The 24,909-nt window shown below is 40.0% G+C and overlaps 2 protein-coding genes across 3 annotated transcripts in view; one reads left to right on the forward strand and one right to left on the reverse strand.

Moving 5' to 3' along the window:
• The window catches only part of Reps1 (RALBP1 associated Eps domain containing 1), a 73,318-nt gene extending 53,607 nt beyond the window's left edge, over positions 1-19,711 (forward strand). Inside the window, 11 exon segments of the mRNA XM_042055540.1 lie at positions 3,244-3,324; positions 8,773-8,860; positions 9,832-9,933; positions 11,430-11,502; positions 12,645-12,763; positions 14,344-14,408; positions 15,144-15,329; positions 16,441-16,536; positions 16,822-16,970; positions 18,044-18,149; positions 19,437-19,711. Coding sequence (XP_041911474.1) covers positions 3,244-3,324; positions 8,773-8,860; positions 9,832-9,933; positions 11,430-11,502; positions 12,645-12,763; positions 14,344-14,408; positions 15,144-15,329; positions 16,441-16,536; positions 16,822-16,970; positions 18,044-18,149; positions 19,437-19,505 — 1,134 coding nt within the window. The 3' untranslated portion in view covers positions 19,506-19,711.
• A 2,914-nt stretch (positions 19,712-22,625) lies between these two features.
• Ect2l (epithelial cell transforming 2 like) overlaps positions 22,626-24,909 on the reverse strand; it is a 67,014-nt gene continuing 64,730 nt past the window's right edge. For both annotated transcript variants that reach the window (XM_038340292.1, XM_038340291.1), the window contains 2 exons: positions 24,456-24,628; positions 22,626-22,830 (listed from right to left, as the gene is read on the reverse strand). In XM_038340292.1, the coding sequence (XP_038196220.1) occupies positions 22,706-22,830; positions 24,456-24,628 (298 nt within the window). In that variant the 3' untranslated portion in view covers positions 22,626-22,705. The remainder of the gene's footprint in view (positions 22,831-24,455; positions 24,629-24,909) is intronic.

Genomic DNA, 24,909 nt, shown 5'->3' on the forward strand with positions numbered 1-24,909 from the left:
GTACACACACAGCACAGGCTTCCTCCAGTACACACACAGCACAGGGTTCTAGTGTGCACACAGTTGAGAAGACGTGAAAAAGTGACAGAAAGAGTAGTAATCATGTGGCTTGTGTGTGTTTTATACTGTGTACACTGTCATATGGTTTCCACCATCCATCTGCACTAAAGCCTTGTGAATTAGGTAGGGCAGATGCATAAATTGAAAGTCAAAGAGGGGAGTGACTTAACCAGATCTTGTGTCTCAGGAGACTCAAGAGCAAGATTTGGACACAGTCCTTTGCTCTTTTATCAGCTGCCATGTCCACTGAATCTTCACAGTTGATATGTAGGGTAGGTGAGGACACATTTGCAATCATGGCATTAAAGTGATACAAGAGACAAAATCACTAGTGTAGCTTCCTGCATGAAAGAAGTATTTTCTGCAACCCAAACTATGATTAGTTTTATTTAAATACAAAATGGAGGCCAGGCATGGTGGCATACACCTTTAATCTTAGCACTTGAGAGGCAAAGGCAGGAGGATCAGTGTGAGCTCAAGGCTACCCTGGTCTACATAGTGAGTTTCAGGACAGCCAGAACTATATAGAGAGACCCTGTCTCAAAAGAAAATAGTAATAATAATACAAAATGAAGTATTTTTACCCTATTAACTATGGCCAGTGGTATGCAAAACAGAATAGGGGCAAATGCACTGCTTCCCGACTGCGTTGACTTGGGCTGCACAGCAGTAGGAGAGCACTCTTGGCAGTAAGTGGAAGGCATAGAACCCCATCCTCATACCCCTTGAGGTCCCTCTAAAGAACTGCTGTGCTCTGGCCACCTCCATTCTTAGCCTTTTAAGCAACTTTCCTTGTTAACTGAGTTTCCTATCTATAAAAATTAATTTGTGCTTTCCTGTCTTTTAAAGTCAGAAAAATATTTTGTTAAAGTCATGCTAGTTAATTTGGGGCTGGTGGGAAATGGAGAACTTGCAGTTCTGTGTGCCCATAGCTCCTCCATTGCAGCACCACCTTCAGTCGGACTAAACCGTTAGCTACATGCGCGTGGGAAGGGTGGGAGGGAGCCTTGGAGAGCTTGCTAGTAGAGATGCTTACGGGTAGGGTTAGCATCATAAGGCTGCACTTGGACTTTTTGTCATGTTTTTAAAAGCAGCATTAAGTTAATGGAGTGCTGTCAGCCCATTGTGGACAGTTTGTACACAAGTGCAACTCTTCCCAAGCGTCAGGCTTCAGAGTCCATTCTAAAGGAATCAGACGTGAGCACTGATTGAGAGATGGGGATAAAAGTACTTTTCAGTTCTGATTTCAGGTACATGTGCTATCCCTTGCAAAAGGTCCTAACAGGTTTTATTTCATAATACTTTGTAAGAAGATCATAAATGACATAATTTTGTTGCTTTGCATAAAAGACCAAAAAGCTAGTGAGATAATGATTTAAACTGTTTTGATAATAGTTATTGAATATATAATTGGAATATAATATATTTTATACTTACTAAAATATATTTTATCTTTTATAAACTCTTAATATTTCATTGTTTATTTGTCACTGATGGATATAGATAAGGTGCTATAGGAGAAAACACTAACAATAATCCCTAACTTTTTAAAGCACTTTTGATACGCTAATCTGTTCAAAAGTCTCTTCTCCTAATTTAACTTCATAGTTCCTCACAACACTCCTATGAGGTAGGTATTTCTAATTTCATGTTAAAGGTGGAGAAACTGAAACACAGAGGTTGTGTAACTCAGCCAAGTGTGCACAGCTAGGTGGTATGCAGGACTCAGATGCCAGAACCTGGTACTGTTCAGGGCTGTCCTTGTCATGGAGAGGAGACCACTGCCTTCCAGGGGCTTAGTTCAGCATGTAAGCTGTTTTCTAATATGTAGACAGTTCACTTCCTTCTAAATCCTTGCAACAATCATTATTGAAGAAGAAATTAATTGTATTACCAAATTTAGTAAATCAGTTTCTGATGTGAAAGCTCATGATAAAAGTGAGCTATTGTGAGCTTGACTCACAGCTTTAAATCAACATTGGTTTTCAAGTTAAAATAACCTGTAGGAAATGCTGCTAGATGCTTCTGTTAACCATTTTGTAGGTAATTTTCAGCAGTACTTTCATTTGCTAAAATCTAATTTCTATATGTCTACTCGCATTGAATATCACTATTTTAAATAGAAAGTTGAACTTTGAAGCATAAAAGTATATACTCTCACAAATTGAATCATATAAAGGATTTGGTTACTGAGGTAGTTGTGTCTGTGTGTAAGCATTCATGTGCATATATTGTATATGTGTAAGTAGTTGTTTCCCTCTTTAGAGGACTACTCATCACTTTAAGAATCAAATTCAAATGATAGTTTTGATACAGCTTTGATGTAAAAATTCTGTGCTGTTATTAAGATCTCAAATGGAATTTACTATAATTAATGTTGACTTATCATTCCACCTATTTTAAGAGGTATGATATTTCTTTGTGTACCTCTTTTAGAAAAGTAGTTTTTCCCATGCATCTTTTGTATATAACACATACTCAGATGCTTGATTTGCTCTCATGGCCGCATTCTTATTTTCCTAGCATGGGGAGGGTGCCTGATTGGCAGTTCTGTCTTGTGATCTGGCATGGCCCTGTTCGTAGTGCTGATTGCAGAGGTTGACTTGCTACAAATTGTCAGATAAGCTCAAACATTATTAATTCCAGAATTCTTTGCATTTTATCTGTGATATTTTATTAAATATCTATGCATATGTAAAAAGTATGTGCACGTACATAATGGAATCATCTTTCAGGGGCCGCACTGGCAAATTGCGCTGAATGCTCTATGTTATCAGAACTTGAGCTCCTTAGCGTCTTTAATGAGTGTTTTAACTGGAGTTTGAACAGGATTTAAAGTTAAACTTTGTTCTAGAAAGACAACCCCTGTGCATTTCATCTTGGTTGCCATTTTCATCACTTATCCTTTGTTTTCTTTATGGTGTTTTGACTCTTAATTTTATAAGAGTTTTAATCTCATCTATAGAGATTGCATTAAAAATTTACCATACATTTAGTCATCTTATGTCAATAAGATGGCCCAGCATAGACACATCTGAAGTGGTTGTGGGAATTAGAAACTATAGAAGTTTATTAATCTGGGAACGCAGCTTACAGTGCAGCCTCTGAATGACTTTGCTGAGTCTTCTCCAGTGGTCTCTGCGCTTCTCCCCATGCTGACTTCTCTCTCCTCTGTCTGTTCAGCAGTGGGAGACATTTAGTGAACGCTCTTCAAGCTCACAAACTCTGACCCAATTTGATTCTAACATTGCACCAGCTGATCCTGTAAGTCAATCACTTAGCTTGCTTGTTTGAAATTAATTTTATTAACCCAGTTTCCATCATTATGGTTTTTAGCAATATGCATGATTCAGTGTAGTGCTTAGAGGGAAATTTGGCAGGGCTTTTGATTTTTTGTGTGCTTAATAGTGAAAGAACACTTTTGCTATTCATTGTATTTTGGTTAGAGAAAACTCTATGTTTAAAATCTGGTACATGTGTCTGTAAGGAGTATTTTGTGACAGTTGATTTAGTTAGCCATGTTACCATCTGCTAAGTGTATGTTTTATTAAACATACTGCTTGTATCAATGGAGTAACCTTATGTAAATATTTTATGTGTATGCTTATACGTCATGTAACATGTACTCTATATGTAAATATTTATGCAGTGTCATTTTTTAGTATTCCCAATAACACACCTTTTGTTTAATTGGTGTCTTGAGTTCTGGTAAAGAGAATTGAGTTCAGCACAACAAAAGCAAATGGATAGAGATCACTCTTGTGCCGCAGAGCCTCTGTCTTGTCTTCTGTGATTTTCTTTGTCACTTTTTTAAAAATGCTACAAAGTTCATATTCTGATTTTAAAAATAAATTCTGTCCCTATAGACTGCCCCTCAGATCCTTGAAATCTTTTAAACTTAGCTGGAAATCATTCTTCTCACTATCCATTCCTTTGTGTGGTCTTTTTCTCTCGTTACCTATATGGAGGGCACGTGCTAATAAGCATTCTGTATGAAAAGAAGGAAGTAACTAGGGAGGAAGGAGAATGTAAAGGTAGCACTTTCTTTAATGAGCAGAAAAGAAAGGTGCAGAGAGAGTGACACATGGCATTCGTGTCTGTGCCCCACTCCGCCATTGTTGAGGTCTGAGCCAAGACCTGGTTCATGCCAGAACTGAGCTCTGTCCAGAGCACAGGCGCATTCTTTTTAGATGCTTTTGATCAAAGACAGCCAACGTATATCTTAAAGGGTCTTGGTGTTTAATGTGGTTTGGCGGAAAGTGGCATTTAAAGAAAATACCGCTTCTCTAAAAAAGCTGCAGAGAAACCCTGTCTCGAAAAACCAAAAAAAAAAAAAAAAGAAAAAAAAAAAAGAAAAAAGAAAATACCGCTTAAGCAGTAAATTAATGAAGTTTCGATGTGTTTTACAATTTTATAGAGGATTCTTTTATAGCTGCTGAATTCAATCCAAACATAATGTATGAATGGTTTAAAAATGTTAAGGCTATAATTTATTGTCTCTGGGGCTAGTTAGTATGTGGATTACTCATGCATTTGCTTCTTTTTCTACTGTGTTTAAACCTTGTCTTTGTTTTTAATTTCTGAAAAATTCATGAGAAATAGAAAACATTGAGATTTTTGTTGCAGCCACAGTTCTGGTCCCTTGGGACGTGACAAGCTATAGAACAAGAGTTTACCTTTAAGTCTCTTTCAGCTTTAAGCTTTGCTTTTATTACTCCTGCCTTAGTTATTGTGTAGTTTAACTAATGCAAATGTTTTATGAACTAGCAATTTAAAAAACTTGATTCATTTTCTAATACTACTTAAAAGGCAGGGAGAATAATTACTGATAGTGTTAGCGGTCTTCCAGACCAGGCAAGGACAGCATCTGGAGCTTTTGCTTATTTATTTGTTTGCTTTTGGTTTGATTTTGAGACAGAGTCTTGTGTAGCCCAAACTAACCTTGAACTCTATTCCAGACTGGTGGGAAATGTAGAAAAAGAATTTGATGTTCTTTTATGTTAGAAATAAAGTCCAGATTCATGAGTACCAACTCTGGTGATAAAAAACAGGGCATGGTGACAATTTCCAAAGTTCTAGCACTTGGGAGGCTGAGACCCACGATTCTAGGCTACATAGAGAGAGACTGTCTTAAAAATCAGGAAAGAGCCCAAACTTTTTATATAGCTCAGTACTTTTTATCACTATCTATAACTTGGCATAAGACTGATAAATTAAGACATGGTTCATTGAAATTTTAAAGCTGAATTTAGACTTCTGAATTTGGTCAAATACAGGTGATACTATTAAATACTTACAATCAGCTTCCTTATAGTATCTGTGTGTGTTTTTGGGGGGGTGGTGATAAATTTAAATCTTTATTTTCCAACCCATTTCCATTCTCACTTTAGGTTCTCTATTAGGAAAACACTCTACTTTCAGTTAGTTGTGTCCTCTTATATTAGTGCCTGACCCTTCATTTACTACCTTAATGTTGCCATTCTACAGACTACACGGCCTGTAGCCGTGCTCTCCCGTGACCCTTCTGAGCTTAGAAAAATAAACAAGGATTGCAGTTAAGTGAATCAGGGCATGTTCAGCCGAATCACCATGGGGTAGGGGGAGCAAAAAGAAACTCACACTGCTGTTCTAGTTTGAATTTAATATTTTCATTTAATGGGGTGGTTTTAAAAACAAAATTTGATAGTCATTTGTTGAGTAAAGGTCTGTGAAAGCTCAGCCTGGTCTACTGACACTTGGCACCTCTTACACGGTGTCACACACCACAGCAGCTTCGCAGTTCTAGTGAAGCCGAAGTTCTCATGAGCTTCCAGGAGAATATGCTGCTAGGGTGAATGTGATCACCAAGGACATTCTAGACTGATGGCAAATGAAATGCTCTAGTCTTTGTTCTTGAGTGCTCTAGAGCTGAGTGGTTTAGCATATAAAAAGGCTTAGCGTGATCACCTGGTAGATCAGCACCCTTTCCGTGATATTCTACAGAAATGAAAGGTGCCAGAAGCAAGACTTTAATCTTCAACAAACCAATTTAATTACTGTTAGTTGATGATCATAATGCTGATTGTGATAGTTATCATGGTATATGGCTGAAGAGAACCGGAGGCAGCAGAGAGGATTGGGTAGCTCAACCCAGGGTGTTTGGGGAAGTTTTAGACAAAAGAAGATACATTATTTGTTGATAAATCTATTTTTAAACTTTTACTGGTATTTAAGAGGAAACAACAGGACAAGCAAGTTGTGACTCAGTGGTTCTCAGCCTTTCTAACACTGCAGCCTATAATGTGGTTCTTGTCGTGACCCCAACCATAAAATAGTTTTCACTGTTACTTCATAGCTGTAACTTTGCTACTGTTATAATCATAATGTAAATACTTGATATGCAAGATATCTCACATGTAACCCCGGTGAAAGAGTTATTCAACCCCAAAGGGGTCACAACCCACAGGTTGAGAACCACTGATGTGATTCTTGGCAGCTGTCGGGAAGGTGGGAGATGGAGAAGAGGAAGAAAACAATCATGGTTTTAAGCTAAGGTCTAAAAAGCTGGCAGGTTCATCAGTGGAGGCTGGCAAGCATCTGCCTGGCAGGAGAGGGACAGATTGTGGAGAATTTTCCGCCCAGAGTATCAGGGATGCCCAGTAACTGAGAGAAAAAGTGAAAGACGGGAAAAAAAAATTAAGAAAGTGGGCAGGCTGCGTGCTGGGGGTCATGTAAGTGCCTCCCTGTGTGTCCTGATTGAGAGTGGGAGTTGGCAAAAGCAGAGGCCTTCGGAGCAGAGCATATCGTGAGCAAGATAAGTTTTGTGTGGTGATAGCATATGGCACACATCTGTGTTGGGGGAGGCTAGGGGCTAAAGAATGTAGTTGAATTCAGATGGAGACATCTCATTAGGCCAGACTAAGATCAGCCTCACTTGGTTGTCAACTAGGAGTTAGCACCAAGTGCGTGCCAGAATGAGATAGGTAAGGAAGGGCAGCTGGGGAAGAAGACTTGGCTAACAGAATGTGAAGAAGTCATGGGTCAAAGAGCCGATGAGCTCTTAGCACTAGAATGGAAAGTAGGCAGGATTGGATTAGATAGGAGGTCGTAATAGGACGGCAGGTATGTAGAAAATATGGAGAGATGAGCTTAACTGTGACAGTATAAAGTGTCCTGAGTTATATTAGGCTCCCAGCTCCATGATATAAATGTGCAGTTGGAAGTTGCTTTTGGATGATTTGAATAGGTAGAAAAAAGTTGGTAGATCCTGCCTGCTACTGGTTTTTTAATGGTGGTGTGATGGGTTTTGTGGGGTTTATGGTTTTTTATTTGGAGACGATAGATGAGAGCAGAGAGAAAGCATGACCTTTTGTAGACATTCATGCTTCTTTGTTGGCATATTAAAGTGAGTGCATTATCTGAGGTTAGGCCTGGTCATCCATGTCAGGTTCATCTGTATTTTGTGGTCTTTGGGCTACAGAAGCCACTGGATTAAACCATCAGTATCCAGTAATTGTGCAAGGACAACATGCTATTGAAATCTGATTGGTTGGTACAGACTTAGCATGCCTTTTGGAAAATTAAGGCCAAGTTTTTTTTTTTATTACATACTTTGTGTGTAAATAAAAATACGTAATAAAATTAGCTGATGGTTCACACCTTTAATCCTAGCACTTGGGAGTTAAAGACCAGTCAGAACTACATGATGAGACTGATTTGTTTTTTGTTTTGTTTCTTAAAAGCAATGAAATTATATTCATTTGAAAGATACAGCAAATTTAATGTTTTATCTCATAGCTTAAGAATATATAAAGATGATAGATAAAAGGCTTAGTAGTTAAGAGCTCATTCTGCTCTTGCGAAGGTCGGAATTTGGTTCCCAGCATCCAAGTTAAGCCAGTCTGAGGGATCTGATGCCTCTGGCCTCAGTGAGCACTGATACACATCCCCACACAGATATATGAGTCTTAGTTACTTTTTTATTTCTGCGACAAAGCGCCACGAGAAAGGCAACTGGTAAAAGATAATTTAATTGGGCTTACAGTTCTAGGGGTTACAGTCCATGATGGAGCAAAGGCACGGCACTAAGTATTCAAATATATGATCCTGTGGGGGCCATTCTCCTTCAAACTACCACATAAATAATTAAAAATAAAAATAAATCTTTAAAGATGAAACAAAAATTATAAAAATATGGTTAAAATGGAAAAATCACTTTAGAGGGAAATAAATTAACCTAACTTTAGCAATTAAAATATCAAGGATTAGAATCATACAATTAAAAATCCACTCAGTGAGTGTATTGAAAATTTTGTGTCCAAGAAAATAATCTGTGCAAAAGGGACACATTTGCAAACTTTGGAGATGGTATCGTGTGTAAATGTCTAAACTTGGAACAGGGGAATACGTATTTGTACAAGTGTCATAGACACAAACTATTTTAATGGTTTAATTATACTAAACAATTTTCAGTCTGTCACTTAGCTTTTGAGTTGTCATGAAATATTTTAATTTACCTCAAAGGTTAACATTTATCTAATCCCATCAAATCTTTGCAGTTTTTTATATATTGTTTTGAACTCTTTTTAATAAGCAATTTTCATGAAATCTTTAGTCATTCAATTTAAAATTACATTATGAAATCAAATTATTGAGCGTGTAAACTTAATTTTTTTAAATTGAGCTTTTAATTTTTAAAGCTGTCATGTTTGCATTTGCTCCACTTGTCTCTAGGACACTGCTATTGTCCATCCGGTCCCCATTCGCATGACTCCGAGCAAGATCCACATGCAGGAGATGGAGCTGAAAAGAGCGAGCAGTGGTAAGGAAGCACGGCTCAGCTTGCTGCTAGAGTGCTAGGAGTTAGTCTCCAAAGGGGTGCATTTCTGTCATAAATGATCTTGTTTTGTTTTGGTTTTTGAGGCAGGGTCTCACTTCATAGCCTTGGGTTTACTGGAACTCTCTCTGTAGGCCAGGCTGTCCCTGAACTCACAGAGAGCCACCTGCCTCTGCCTCTAGAGTGCTGGGAGTAAAAGCACTCTCCACCACACTAGTAATGGTTGCTTTTTCTTCTACCTTAGTACTTTTCTTCAGTTGTGGGTGCCTCCAGAGCTGCACCTTTAAATAAATGTCACTTTTAAAAAGAAATTTTTTTTACCATATAAAGCTTTAAAATGGGGGTGTTTAAGGGGTAAATTTACAGGATTAATAAGGTCATTTGAAGATGAGACACTTCTGCTATTCTGGAGTCTGAGGTTTTTCTGTGGTTATTGTTTAGATGTATTTTGTATGTATGAGTATTTTTCATGTTTATATGCAACTTGTGTACCTGGTACCTGAAGAGGTCAGAAGAGGCCATTGGATGTCCTGGATCTGGAGTTAGAGATGGTGGTGAGCCACCATGTGGGTTCTCACTGTGTAACTCAGGCTGGCCTCAAGCCCTTGACCTTCCTGCCTTAGCCTCCCAAGTACTTCAGGGCCATGTGCAACACCATGCCTGGCTTAGTAAAGGTTTCTTGGAAAATAGATTTGTCTGTATAAGTCAGCACTGATAGCATTTATAGCACAGATTTTGGGTAGTTTGTTACCTGTGATATAAGGATACAGTTAACCAAGTGAAAATGCAAAGTTTTCCATAAACAGATTTATATCAGTTTTATTAAAATGATTGTGTTGTCTTATGACACTTTTTGTAATACCTAAACGAAGTCTTATATTTTAATGTGATCTCTTATTAATTATATCAATGCAAATGTCTGTCTCTTGTATTGTTGCCTCTTAATTCTCTGCTAGATCACACTAATCCCACAAGTCCATTACTTGTGAAAACATCTGATCTTTCGGAAGAAAGTAAAATCAATTCATCAGTAAAATTTCCTTCTGGAAATACTGTAGGTAAGTGAAAGATAGCATCATATCTCACATTTGAGTTCAGCAAATAAATTTAGAGTCTGAGGAATTGAAGTATTTATCTATTAGCACTGTGTTCACTGCATAAAATAGGGGACAGTAGCTCTTCAAAACCTGCTATCCTGTGTGTGAATTCATGACCCCTGTGTTTGCCACCTACTTCAGGGCAGGCTTCCTGTTTGCTTTCATTCCCTGTGTGTCCCATTAGCTCTTCCCCAGGTGCTCCTTTCTTTGTTTCTCACAAAACATTGGTTATGCATTCCTTCATGCAGCCATGGTAATAGGTTCCAATCTAGGGAGTAGGGATTTAACAGTAAACAAAGCAGAGCAAGTCTTCATCCGTGTTGAGTTTATGAGGGAGATTGTGCTGGGATGGGTTGACTCGACATGAAAAGAAAGCTGATTGCATGGGTAGAACTTAAAAGCTGGAAAGGGGATGAGAGCATTGTTTAATGAGAACAAAGAATGCTTTATTAGAAGATAAGATTTGACTTAAAATTTGAAGGAGCAGAGTGACAGCTCTGTGACTTGTGGGAATGATGACTGAAGTGCAGGCAGCTGCCAGTTTGCAGCCCTCAGGCAGGAAGCCGGGTCTGCAGAGCAGCAGGCGGTGCCATGCCCCATGCAGTAGCCAGTGTGCTAAGCAGAAGCAGCAAGAGAGACAAGGGTGTAAGAAATTGTAACATTTTCATTCTTTCTAATGGTGTGAAAAGTCACTGGAGAGTTTCCCGTGGAGGACTGACAGGAGACCTGCCCTTCCTTTTTGAAAGACTCACCCTGCCTGCTCTAGCTCCAAACCAAAAGTAGGCAAGTGCTGAGATAGGAGATAGTTGACGATGGTGACTTGGGCTAGAACGGGAATGGTACAGGTAGTGAAGTGGCCAGATTTGGGACTATACTTTGTAACCTCTGTAGAAAGGCTTTGCTTACCTGTGTGGCAGTAGCAAAATGACATCACCTGAACTCTTGGCAGATTGTAAGAAAAGGAAAGGCATACTATGAATCTAGGCGTGCACGTGATGGTAGATGGGAGCACGAATGATTTTGTGCTTAGACTTGGCTCTGTTCTCTGAGTATCTCATGTCTATGCAAATGTTTTAAATTTGGAAAAAGAAAGTGGAAACCAGAAGAATTCGGGGCCCAAAGCATTTCATATAAGGGATATTCAATCTTATAGTTAGGATTTTGTATGAGAAGAAATTGTAATATATGTATGTATATGATTTTTATGATTTATTTTGAATATCTCTATCTCCTTAGATATTTTATCTAGATTGGAACGTGTTCTGTCTACTGTATACCTATGCATGATGTATTTGATTTTTAAAGTTGGTAACACTGGAATGAACTGTTAGCCTATTTAGCAGCCTTTGAATGTCTATGATTTGAAGCAGTGAGACAGTCTATTACTTAGGCTTGTGGTAGAGAGAGAAAAAGACAAAGAAACAAACATTATTAACTAGGGTGTATCTATTTCCCAGCAGATGGATACAGTAGTTCAGACTCTTTCCCTTCTGACCCGGAGCAGATTGGAAGCAGTGTAACTCGTCAAAGGTCAGTTTTTACATCACACTTTGGGGCTAAGCACAAAGTATGTGCTCTCTGAAATCTGTTTAATACCTATTTGTTTATGTAAAAGACAAATATTTTGGTTCTACTTGTTAAAAAATAAAAGGGAACCCTTATTGTTAGTATTGTTTTGTTTTTATGTGTTTTATGAATGGTCTAAAAAGGGCTGATAATTTCTTAGCAATAGACGTTAATGCACCCCTTTGTGTCAGCTATAGAACAGTGAGAGTCTAAGTGATAAGCATATGATTCTGTGATAAGTACCCCAGAACACTGTTTTAAACACCTAGAACATGTCCAAATGGGAGCCACCTTTTTACAGGACAAACAGTACATGGACGAAGCAAAGGATGATGGTGGAGGTTTGCATGGGCCTTATGCTCAGACATATAGGACAGATGGAGCTTTTACTTCTCATACTTTGTATACATTGAATATCCTTTTGCTACATGCTTGTTAGAGAGAGAGAGATGAGCATCCCCCTCCCAAATTTCCAAGGAACTTAGAAAGTCCGAAGACCATTGACTTTCTTTGATGTAAGGAGTTCTCATGTGTTTCTTAGAGTTCTTAGCTATTTTGGAATTTGTTCTTTTTATTCCTGTATGTGAACATCTGTTTGTCAGAGCCCTTTCAGACTTTGATCCCAAAGAACAGAATCTCTAGGGCTAGTTGAACTTCAGAATAGTCACCTCTAAAGTGGGTACCTTTGGTGCACCGCTCAAGCACCTCACAGTGTGGCCAGATTATGTTCCACATTCGAGCTGTTGAAGGGTAACCATGTAGAGGTTCTCTGCTTTGAAAATAGGTTTTCAGGCCAGTGTCGCCTTCAGTTGAATGCAAGGAATCACAAGAGATTCATGGTCTTCTTGATGAAGACAAGTTGACATAGCTTCTAATTTTTAGAAAGTTTGTTTATGACTTTATAAAAAGTTGTTTAGCACATTAAGTAATCATTTGTTTCTGACACAGCATAGATAGTGCTGCTCTTCTTAGTTGTAATACCTTCATAGGTGCTGCTTGGAAAATTGTTATTCTAATAAGGTCTGTGGCTGTTCATCCAAGTTTGAATCTTAGAAAGGATAAAGCTCCAGTGTTGACATAACCAGTTATGATGGTAACTTTTGCAGGTCTCATTCAGGAGCATCACCTGATAACACTGCGCCACCACCTCCCCCTCCAAGGCCACAGCCCTCTCATTCTAGATCATCATCCCTAGATATGAATCGGACCTTTGCAGTTACCACAGGTAGGGAGGGGCTAGGGGATCATAATATGCATTAATCAGGGGCTGCAGAGATGGCTCAGAGGTTAAGAGCACTGACTGCTCTTCCAGAGGTCCTGAGTTCAATTCCCAGCAACCACATGGTGGTTCACAACCATCTGTAATGAGATCTGGTGCCCTCTTCTGGCCTGCAGGTGTGCATGAAGGCTAAATGTTGTAGACATAATAAATAAATCTTTAATTTAAAAATGCATTAATTATATTAATATACATTGTTTTAAAGTTAGTCCAAGATACAGCTTCTTTTCGTTTCTCTTAATATGTCTTATTTTTTACATTTGAGAAAAATAAATCAAAGATATCAAATGATCCCAGCACTCAGGAGGCAGAGGCTGGTGGATCTTTGAGTTTAAGGCCAGCCTGGTCTATAGACCTAATTCCAGGTCAGCCAGGGCTACACAGAGAACATGTGTCTCAAAAAAAGTAATAATAAGAATAAAATAAAAACATCAAATAAAAAAACTTTTTAAGTGGGGAGAATATTGTTTTCCTAGCAACTAAGGTGTTTTTAAGTACAAATAATAATGGTAGAACATTGAGAGATCCCATGGGAAATTTGAAAAGCTGTTTTTGCATCTGTGTTGGGGGTGTGTTGTAGGGGACAGCGGAGAGGAAACATGACTCTGGGATTTTAATGTTTTTACAACTGGAGGTATTGCAACTACATAGACTGAAATAAAGAAGCAAGGGAGAGATGGTGTTTTAATTGGTGTGATTAAAGGCCGTGATAGGAAAAATGCAAGTAATCAACAGACTATTAGACCTTTGAGCCAAGAAAATGGAAGTACTGAGAACTGTTTACACGGAGATGGTAGTTTTACGTTGAAGGGATGTTTTAGAAACTTTCATCTGGAAGCTAAAGAGCAATCAGAAAGACAGAGGAGAAAGCCAAGAACAGGTTATTGCTAAGGAAATACACAGGAGCTTGTCAACAGTCCTCATGTAATGGAGGTGACAAGAAATGAAATTGGAAGAGAGGCCATGGAGTTGGACTATTAGGTCACACGTAAGGCTTTTGTTTTGGAATTTGTTTTAAAATGGTCTCTTTTTTTTGTTTTTGTTTTTTTTTTTTTTTTGTTTGTTTGTTTTTCGAGACAGGGTTTCTCTGCAGCTTTTTTAGAGCCTGTCCTGGAACTAGCTCTTGTAGACCAGGCTGGCCTCGAACTCACAGAGATCCGCCTGCCTCTGCCTCCCGAGTGCTGGGATTAAAGGCGTGCGCCACCACCGCCCGGCTTAAAATGGTCTCTTGAGGCTAGCTGGCCTCAAACTCATTGTGTAGCCAAGGTCGACTTTTTGAGCTAGCGTCTCATCCCCTTACCTGTACTTTCCAAATTCTAGAATTATAGATATGAGACACCATGTCATCTGCTCAAACCAGAGCTTCAAGCAAGCTAGGCATCTACTCTGCTGCCGTGCTATAGCCTCAGCCCCTTGCAAAGTTATCAAGTGCTCTTAGAAATGTTTTATCATGTGGGCACATTCACCTGTTTCTTCTACAGTAATGTAATTCCCTAGTCACTAAAGAGATTGGTATATTCTCACAGGACAGCAACAGGCTGGAGTTGTTGCCCACCCTCCTGCAGTGCCTCCAAGACCTCAGCCCTCACAGGTACTTCTATGTTCTTGTTAAAAATGGCAGTTACTGCCATCTTCAGGATCAGTTTCTGTCTTAGACAGTTTATTCTATTTATAATTATCTGTAAGGCCGGCACTTAAGTCAGTGACATTAAGTATTCTTGGAAGCTAAGGATTCCAATAATAATTTGGGTTACTAAGAAATAATAAATAAAGCTCTTTTTAGCAGAAAACCAGTGGGTTAGGAGATGGAAATATGTGATGTCCTGGGTCCAGCCCTGACTCGTAGACAGAATCCACTGTATCTTCCTGAACATTTGCATCCCTTCTAGGTCAGAACTGGAGTGCTGCCCTAGACATATTTATAGACTAGCTAGGGACAGCCTTGGTGGCTCGTAAAGTTAAAAAGCATGTTGAGAGGTCCAAGGGAAATGAAGGAAGGCGGACCCAGAAGATAAAGAGGTACTTCAGAAAGCACATTCCAAAGAAAAGGAATGGCATCCGCAGAGCCATGCAGATAGGTTATACACACACACACACACACACACGCACGCACGCACGCACGCGCGCGCGCACTGCACACATATACATATATGGTTACAGATGTCGACATCTTATTGAGAGAAAGCCAAGTTCAGTACAGACTGACAGACTGTGTGCATCTGTATGGGGACATTTGCTAAAAGCGTTACAGTGTGAAGAAGATCACCACACTGACACTGGTGATGCTAATGAAACGCATGCTTCTGTGTTCTAATCCATCGTACAGGCACCTGGTCCCTCAGTGCATCGCCCAGTGGATGCCGATGGTCTAATAACTCACACTAGTACCTCACCTCAGCAGATACCAGAACAACCAAATTTTGCAGATTTCAGCCAATTTGAAGTATTTGCTGCATCAAATGTAACTGAAGAACAAGACAATGAAGCCGAGAAACATCCTGAGGTCTTGCCAGTGAGTTTCTGAAGTTCAGCTCCTTTATGACAGTCTCTTCCCTTATGCTATAAAGAGGACTCTTGAAAAAGCAGATTAAATTAGCAGAGGCTTGAGTAAAACACCTGCTGCTGACTCTTTTGGAGGCTATGTATTCCCTAGATCTATGCTTCTCGGCTACTTTATTGGCCTTTAAGGTCTGATACTTGCAATATGATATTTAGTAAGATTCAGGGGTCATGGCCAGGATTAGGTATGGTGTGAAATTACACTTACCCCTTGTCCTGGTTTACCGCTCTAGGAAAGTAATGCTAAGCATCTGGTTGTATGAATTGATTAAGATTTCCATAGGATAAGAAGCTGTTTACCAAAGCTACACACTTCAGCAACACACACATAAGCACTCTCAAAAACACCACCGTGCCAAACTTAGTCTTTATACACTGTTCTAGGAGACTGTAGTTTTAGTGGTCAGGAATCTGTGGCATTGTCTGTATGAATCTCAGATTTAAATCATTGAAATGGAAGGAGAAAAGTACTGACGTCTCCATTCTGATTGCTCCAACTGTTGCCCCTCTAACAGATGGGACAATTGATGTGAATTTGGCATAACCTGAAGATTTTATGGGTCTGAGCCACAGGGAAGCTCTTATTGGCAACTCCTTTAGCTCAACTGGCTCATTAGGGGAATGGACTCTGCCTCAGAAGGTGGTGGACATGGGGGCAGAGGTAGATGTGCCCAGGAGACTGTTGTTCATTTGCTTGGATGGATGTCTCTGTCTGTCTGTCTGTCTGTCTGTCTGTCTGTCTCTCTCTCTCTCTCTCTCTCTCTCTCTCTCTCTCACACACACACACGCACGCATGCACGCACGCACGCACGCACACATACCCCAGTCCCAAGAGACTCGCCTCGCAGTAGCCAGCATGGTCAGTTCCATGACGTCTCTGCTCTCGGGTCTTGATTTCCAGCTTTAGTGCTAGGGAAAGTCATCTGGCTGTGTTATCTCAGTGTGGTTCATCCTACCTCAGATTTTCTGTCAGTATGAACAGCTCCTAACATCTTACTTTGTTAAATATTCTGTGCTTTGCTATGTGTAATTATGTAGTAATGAGATACTGTATCCATCTCTAGGCTGAAAAAGCTGCTGACCCCGCAGGCTCTCTTCGGGTTGCACAAACAGACGGTAAAATCGAAGAAAAGACAGCTGCTAGTGTTCCTGCCAATGTGGTATGAAAAGTCTTTTTATAATGTGGACGGTTTTGTGTGCATGAGGAGACTACCAAGATGCTGCGCAAGAGGCAAGAGGGTCATGAGCTCCAGCCTCAACTGCATGGTGATAGGCACCCGTTCCTGTTTCCCCTTAACTGTTGCCACAGATACATAAATTACATTAAAATGAGACAAGTAACCTCCTTTTTTAACAGCAAGTGGCTTTAAAAAGGCAATTGGTGTTAGCAGAATGCTAATTAAGTCTGAATGTCACTAAGAATGCTCATTTCTCTTGTAATTTAGAGCAAAGGCACAACACCTCTGGCTCCACCACCAAAGCCTGTTCGGAGAAGATTAAAGTCAGAAGATGAGTTACGGCCAGATGTGGATGAGCACACACAGAAGACAGGTGTCTTAGCTGCTGTCCTTGCCTCACAGCCTTCGATTCCCAGGTAATCCAAGCTATTCCTCCATATATTTAATTACCAACAACAAAGCACAATGAAAAACACCAGATAGAAACAGGTCTGTTCTTTGGTTATGCAGAAACTCTTATAGCACTTTCTGGGGCCGGTGAAATGGCTGTGGTAAAAGTGCTTTGCACCTGGCAACCTGAGTTCAAACCCAGGATGCACATGGTGGAAGGAGAGGACCAACTTCTACCAGTTGTCCTCTGATCTGCCCACACGCGCTGTGCATATGGAGGTCAGAGAACAACTCCTAGGAGTTGGCTCTTCTTCCATGCTGGTTCCATGGAACAGACCGGAGTCATGCCTACGTGGCATGTGCCCTTCCCACCTGGGCTATCTTTTTGGCCCAGCTTTTATGTTTCTAAGAAAAGAGAAAGAAACAAAGACACACAGCAGCAACAGTATGGCCCACAAAGACAAAAAGATTCATTGCCTGGCTGTTTATAGAAAGAGTCTATAAGTACTTGGTCCAGGCTGTTTCACTCCATGAATTCAACAGAATAACTGTAATAACTAAAGTAATAGCTATGGTCTTGGGCTTCTGTAGCTTACATATTCTCATTATCATTGGAACAGCAAGTGAAGTTGTTCCTTCTTCTCTGCTTGTAAGTCAGTGGCTGTAAACAAGTTTCTGTCCCACCAAGCCCCATAGCCATTCAGTCCCAAATAAACACACAGAGGCTTATATTAACTATAAACTGTTTGACATATTGCTCAGGCTTATTATTAACTAGCTCTTACAACTTAAATTATTAATCAATAATTCTTATCTATGTTTAGCCACGCAGCTTGGTACCTTTTATCAGTAAGGCATTCTCATCTTGCTTCCTCTGTGTCTGGCTGACAACTGCATCTCTGCCTTTCATTCTCAGAATTCTCCTAGCCTGATCACCACGCCTAAACGTCCTACCTGGCTACTGGCCAATCAGTGTTTTATTAAACTAATCAAGTTACAAATTTTACAGTGTATAAGAGCATTATCCCATAGCAAGTAGGAGTAAAGGATTAAAGACAGGAAAGAAATGAAGAGTGCCTTTGTCCCTGTGTCTTCTCAGATCTGTGGGGAAAGATAAAAAGGCTATCCAGGCATCCATTAGACGCAATAAGGAAACCAACACCGTTCTGGCCAGATTGAATAGTGAATTGCAGCAGCAATTAAAGGTAATGTCATGTCTCAATCTTAGCTTTTGTGAATGTAACACATCGCAGTTTGGGGGAATTGGAACTGATCCAGTAACAAGATGTCAGTCTGTGAAACTTTCCCAGAATAGAAGTGTGTAAACTGTTGATTTTTAATACTAACAGGAATTTCTTAACACAGTTCTGGTGCACATTGTCTTATCCTGCATATGTAAGACATCACTAGTTCTATAATATTAACTTCTATGAAGAAACTTCAAGAAGAAAAGTGGGCTTCAGTACCTCCGAGAGTACATACATGGCTCTATGTTCCATGTAATATGTAGGCAACTGCTCTGTTAACAGTTTATCCTTTGATCACAGACAACTCAGATTCAGTAATAGGAATTTAAACCAGTCTAATGAAGACAGAGTGGGAACCTTTAAACCATCTTGTGTGTGAAAAAGAAGGGGCTGGAGAGATGGCTCAGCAGTTAAGAACGGTGACTGTTCTTCCAGAGGACCTGGGTTCAATTCCCAGCAACCACATGGCAGCTTACAATTGTCTGAAAATCCAATTCACGTAAAATAATAAATCATAAAAAATTATTTTTAAAAAGATGAACTTTAAGGTACTATTTTATGGGCCAGTGAGGTGGCTCAGCAAGTGAAAGTGCTTTTCTGCAGCCTGCTCACCTGTGCTGCACAGAAGCTGTTCTCCAGCCTGTACACACGCTGTGGCGTATGTGCTCACACACACACTATTAATAATAAGTGTTAAGATTCTGAATGAAAAACAAATCTTTGCCGGGCGGTGGTGGCGCACACCTTTAATCCCAGCACTCGGGAGGCAGAGGCAGGCGGATCTCTGAGTTCGAGGCCAGCCTGGTCTACAAGAGCTAGTTCCAGGACAGGCTCTAGAAACTACAGGGAAACCCTGTCTCGAAAAACCAAAAAAAAAAAAAGAAAAAAGAAAAACAAATCTTTGTGGGATCAAATACCATTATCAGAGGAAAGAATTCATGTTAACAAATTCATATACAGTTAAGGCTTTATTCAGAATTTGTGTAATAATACCCATCCACTACAATCACTGGCTTTTCTAACAATTAACCTAAAAGCATTTTATTCTGTCACCGGAAATGGCTTTGAATTAGTAGGCTTGTGTTTTCCTATTATGAATGTACAAATTGCCTTCCAAGGTGAACTAGTTTCAAAATAGGAATCGCTGTGTCTTTCTCTTGACAAATACAGTTGTTAGCATGAAGCAGAGATAGTGTTGGATTTCTTTCTACTTTCAACATGACTTGGACTTTGTGTCTTTTTCAGGATGTTCTGGAGGAGAGAATTTCCCTGGAAGTTCAACTGGAACAGCTTCGACCGTTCTCTCACCTATAAGCCAATGGCCGTTAACTGTGAACATGCCTATTTGGAAGCAGTTTTGGGTTCAGAGCCTATTTAGAAACCCAAACATTCAGCTCACTGCTTAATTGAACATTAAATTTTATGATTCTGTTTTGCCCTATATGTTCACCATTGTATTTAAGTATCTTTTATTTTTTAATTTCAACAATAAAAGGGTTAGGAGGACTTTTTCTGGAGGATACATTGTGTTTGTTGGTGTGCCTCACCCTTCCTATGCCATAACATTACATGGCAGTGATTCTGGCCCCTCATCATCCGTGGGCAAACCACACCATGATTGGATTTGCAGAAATGGGCTTCTCATCAAGCGCAAACTCAGAAATCTTTGCAAAGGGAAAATGATATCAAACTGTCAACATCTCCCTATATACAGAATTTTATACAGAGTTTTAAGATGAGTACCCTACTCAGTATTTGATTCAAGAGCCTGGTGTGTTTCTCAGAAGCTACTTCCCTTTCCTTCCTCACATGCCAACTCAGGGTCAGGGTTCATGTTTTTCTTGACCAGTCTCACTCGTGACTTACTATTAGTGTGTGTTTATGGAAGGGTGTAATTCAACAGGAGTGGTGTAAGCTTGCGAACTGTGAAGACAGGACCGGTCTTTCTTGATTGTTCCCTGGAGGTGAAAGGAAAGGATACAAGCGTTACATACGGAGTGGGAAAGCCATTTCAAAACATTACTGCTCTTTTCAGGACTGAGGTGCTAGCGGCTCGCAATTTTACAGGGCCAGGGTCCTACACTTCAGCTAGTGCTTATCTTGCAAGGCATTTTAACTCACAGAACCCAGTTTGTGAATTTTTGAAGCCAGGCATGGTGGTATGCTTGTAGTCTCAGGCCAGTGAGAGACCCAGTCTTTTAAAACGAGTATGGAAGGTACCTGAGGACCACCCAGGACTGTCCTCTGACTTCTGCGTGCGGGCACACACAAGCTTCAGACAACAGTTGCAAGTAATGTTTGTAAACTTCAGAGGGTATTCACATGAGAACTGGTTAGTGTAATAATAGGAAGATACAATATTTAAATTCTATATATTAGCCAGAATTTAATCTTTTAAGAATTAGAAATTATAGTTTCAGTAAAATATATTTAAGTACCCTGAGTTCACAATCATATACTGTACAATGAGTTTAATTACCATAACACATTATGAAACAGAAAGTAGCAAAAGTTTTTTTTCCATATTTCTTATTTATTTTTAAGACAGGGTTTCTATCCCTGGCTGTCCTGGAACTCTGTAAACTAAGCTGGCCTCAAACTTAAAGATCTTCCTGCCTCAGTCTCCAGTGTTAGAATTAAAGGCATGTATCAGTCGCTATGCCTGGCTACTTCTTTTAGTTTTTGAGATTATGGTATTATTCTATCATTTTCCCCTTTCCTCCTTCTTAAACTCCCCCCTAAGCCCCTTCTTGCTATCTTTAAATTCATGGCCTCATCTTTCATTGTTTGTGTGTGTGTGTGTGTGTGTGTGTGTACACATATGTATATACAATCATATTCCTAAATGCAATCATCTCAGTCTGTGTTATTTGTATGCATGTTTTCAGGGCTGACCAGTTGGTATTGGATATCCAAATGTCTTCCCTGGGGAAGACTGTTTCTCCCTCTCTCAGCATTCCGTGGTTGTCTTTAGTTCTTGTGTAGGGTTGAGGCCTGATGATCTTTCACCCACCCACGCTGGCATTTCTGTTGTCATCCTTGTTCAGCTCCTGTTTAGGCAGTCATGTTGGTGAGACTTTATGGGTATAGCTTGTGACATTACTGGGAGACACATTCACATAGCAAACTCCCCGATCCTCTGGCTCTTAAAACCCCTGCCCTGCATCCCCTGCCTTCCACAATGTTCTCTCAGCCTTAGGTTCTGGGGATGTTTTGTAGATGAATCCATTGGGACTGGGTTCTATAAATCTGCTATTTGATTGGTTGTGGTTTTCTACAGTGATTCCATTTGTTGCAAAGAAAGCTTTCCTTATTGAGGGATGACCACACTTGTCTGTGACTAGAAGGGCAAATATTTAGAATATAGCTAGGGATTATGCCGGTTTACTAAAATGGTGGTTGTAGATTGTCCTCCAAGATCCATGATGTCACTAGCCCTGATTAGGCTTCCGGTATTGGCCATGATTTCCTTCTCAAGGTGGTCTTACGTACAATTAGAGAGTTGTTGGTACTGCCCAGGTACACATGCCGAAGCTGCACTCTTAGGGTCATCATGCCATGCTGGTCATTGTATCTCATAGACACCATAGCTAGGGAGGACTGTTGGTTGCTTCCCTCCTTTGGAAGCTTATTTGGCACCTTCTGAGTACTTGGAAAGCTAGTCCTTAGGGAGGAGGCCTTCAGGCCCATTTCAGTGCGGGAGTCTCTGGGCCCTGAGCCTGGAATCCAACAATCTCCATTCATTTTTACGGGTTATTTTAATTTATGTGTGTGTGTGTTGCCTACAAGTATCTCTCTGCACTGTGCATACCTGGCACCCGTGGAGGCCAAAGAGATGATGAGTTTCCCTGAACTGGAGTCGGAGGTTCTAATCTGACTGTGGGCTCCAGTGAGACGGGTCTCTAGTCCCATTCATTCATTTTCATTATTTAAGAATTGGATTCTCCTACCACTGCATTTCTGATAGTATTATTTTAAAAAATTTAGGGTTACTTGGAAGATCTAAGAATTTGGTCATAAAAAGTAAAAATTACAGAAAACAAAACCCACCAAACGTTCTGGTACTTTGAAATGGCATATTCTAATGCTTTTAAAAGGAGTTCATTCACATTCAACAAGTGCTTTAGAAGGCTGCCAATTATATTTCTCAGACATACCCTTAAAAATCATTAATTGCTTCATGAAAAATTAATGTTGATGTTCAAGTATTCTAGAATACTCGTGAAAGAAACATTCGTTCTGATTTTTTATTACTCGTTTTTAAAACCTACATAGGTCAAATTGTTTTAAATAACCCCCATGAGCAGTAGCTACCAAAAGATGTAGTTCAAAATCTTAGACATGTTCTTCTTACACATTCCACAAAACTTAATCATCATCCTAGGAGTTGGAAGGAACCTCACAGGCGGTCCTAGCTCTGTCATCGCCCCACATCCACGACTACTAGATGCTCTGAAGCAGGAAACCTGGTATCTGACTTTCCAAAGACCCTCTTGTCTGTTTTGAGTCTAGTTTCACTTCATACTGCTTCTGATTGCCGTTTGGAGTGCAGACAACCAGAGGAATTTGTCATCTGCCGCCTCAGTAGCACAGATCCATTCACGCATTGGACCTTGAAGAATGAACGCATTCTTGACATCTGTGAAAACATTTGAGATATATTACTTTTTTTCATCTATTGAAAGTATACCACTTACTGATTTTGACTGTATAGTTACATAATTGTCACCACTGTCTGATTCAGAAACATCTTTTTTTTCCTGCTTAGTTTATTCCACTTAAACATAATATCCTCCGTGTTCATCAGTGAGCTCACATATGGCAGTTTTCTTCATGGCCAAGCAGTATTGCACTGAAGCTATGCTAATGTTTAATCTTCACAGGCAAAAATCAAAATGTTTTCAGTTCAACTGGCCAGTGGTGGCACACGCCCTTAATTTCGGCACTCAGGAGGCAAAGGTAGGCAGATCTCTGTGAGCTGGAGGTCAGCCTGATCTACAGAGCAAGTTCCAGGACAACCAAGGCTGTTACATAGAGAAACCCTGTCTCAAAAAAACACAAAACAATTCACTTTAAGTTCAAGACTTGACTAGCTAATCTTAAATTTTTTTAAAGCCTACAATCAAGGATTCCAGGTAAGTATAAATATAGTTTAGAAGATTATCTTCTAAACGATTGCAACATTATCAAAAATTCTGTCTTTATAATTGTCAGTTATTTTAAAGGCCAGATGATAATGAGAAGCCTTGTTTCAGTGCCTCTACAAAGAACTGGGATCAGTAAAAAAAATCTTTCCTGGTGGCTGTAGAGAGGCCAGACCTGGAGTCGCCTTGGTATGAAGGACACGGCCAACTATGATCTTAGCTGTGTGCCCATGCCCTGGGGTAAGCACAGCTGACAACTGCAGTTGGCGGGAGCCGAAGAAAAGGAGCATTTCCAATACTAACCATGTGCAGTGGTTAAAGGTGGAGTGAGACTCGTGAGTCAAGAACTTAAATAAGGCCTCGGTTCCTGCTTTAAGTTGCGGTCTTGTCTACACGCGGGGCAAGTATTGCAGTGAGAAATGTTACCTTCCAGTTCCCTGTCCTAACAGAAATGCAGAATAGAGACGGATCCTGTGCAGCTTGAGAAACAGGCGTTACAGCATGGAACGTTAACAAGCACAACGGGTTAAGTTGTGTTCTTTTATGACATGCTATTTCTATTGGAGTTTGTGAACCAATGTTTAGTTACTAAGCACACTTTGCAAATGCTGGCTCTTTTTAGAGGAACTAGCTAAATCCAATTTAAGGAAGAAAAGGACAATCAAGTCTGGAATAACTACTTACTTCAAACAGAATAGAAAGAATGATAGAGGGCTGGGACTGTAGCTCAGTGGAACACTTGCTTAGCATGCACGAAGTTCTGGAGTCTATCTTCAGGACTGCTAATAATAATAGGTAGATGATAGGTACGTAGGTGGGTGGATGGATGGACGGATGGATGGATACCTGAAATAGTGGCTCAAGCCTGTAGCATCTTCACAGAACCCCTCAGGATGATATGGCACTTACCCACCTCTGTGACTAAAAGTTGCTTTTCTGAAGTTTGGAGTTTGTGTCTAGTAATGTCAACTTTTGTTTCTTCAGAGGGAAGTTAATGAAATCTTAATATTGGTAATTATTTACATTCTAACAAGTTGCCCCAGCCTTTCCCCTACTTGGATATTTTTATAGTTAATGAGTTTGATGTGAGATAGCTTTTCTCATTAAAGAAAATACGTACATTTGGAGTCTGGAATGTCTTCTATGAACATCCTGGGAAGGGCCACTGACGCAATGAACTGGTAGGTTGTTTTAGACGTCCTTTCAAATGGAGTATGAGATGTGGCCCGACTGGTAACAAGTAGTGCATCATTGAAGAGGAAGAGGCTGAGGTCCCGGGTCTGTTCATAGAGCCTGTTAGAGTGGAGAGCTCACAGGTATGATACTCCTGTGATTAAGACCTTATTACACTACAGACCTTTTGTGTAATTCATGGAATCCTTGGTAAAGTGACCCTGCATCTCTAGATATAATATAGACCTTGATGGTACCTGATAGTTATTTGATCTCATCCATTAGTCAAGTATTTCATAATGTGCAAAACATGAACAGTGAGGGCTGGAAAGATGGCTCGGGTTAAGAGCACTTGATGCTGTTGCTGAGGACTGGGGTTCACAGCCATTGTAACTCCAATT

Source organism: Arvicola amphibius, chromosome 8 (genome assembly GCF_903992535.2).
Source record: "Arvicola amphibius chromosome 8, mArvAmp1.2, whole genome shotgun sequence".
Classification (NCBI taxonomy): domain Eukaryota; kingdom Metazoa; phylum Chordata; class Mammalia; order Rodentia; family Cricetidae; genus Arvicola; species Arvicola amphibius.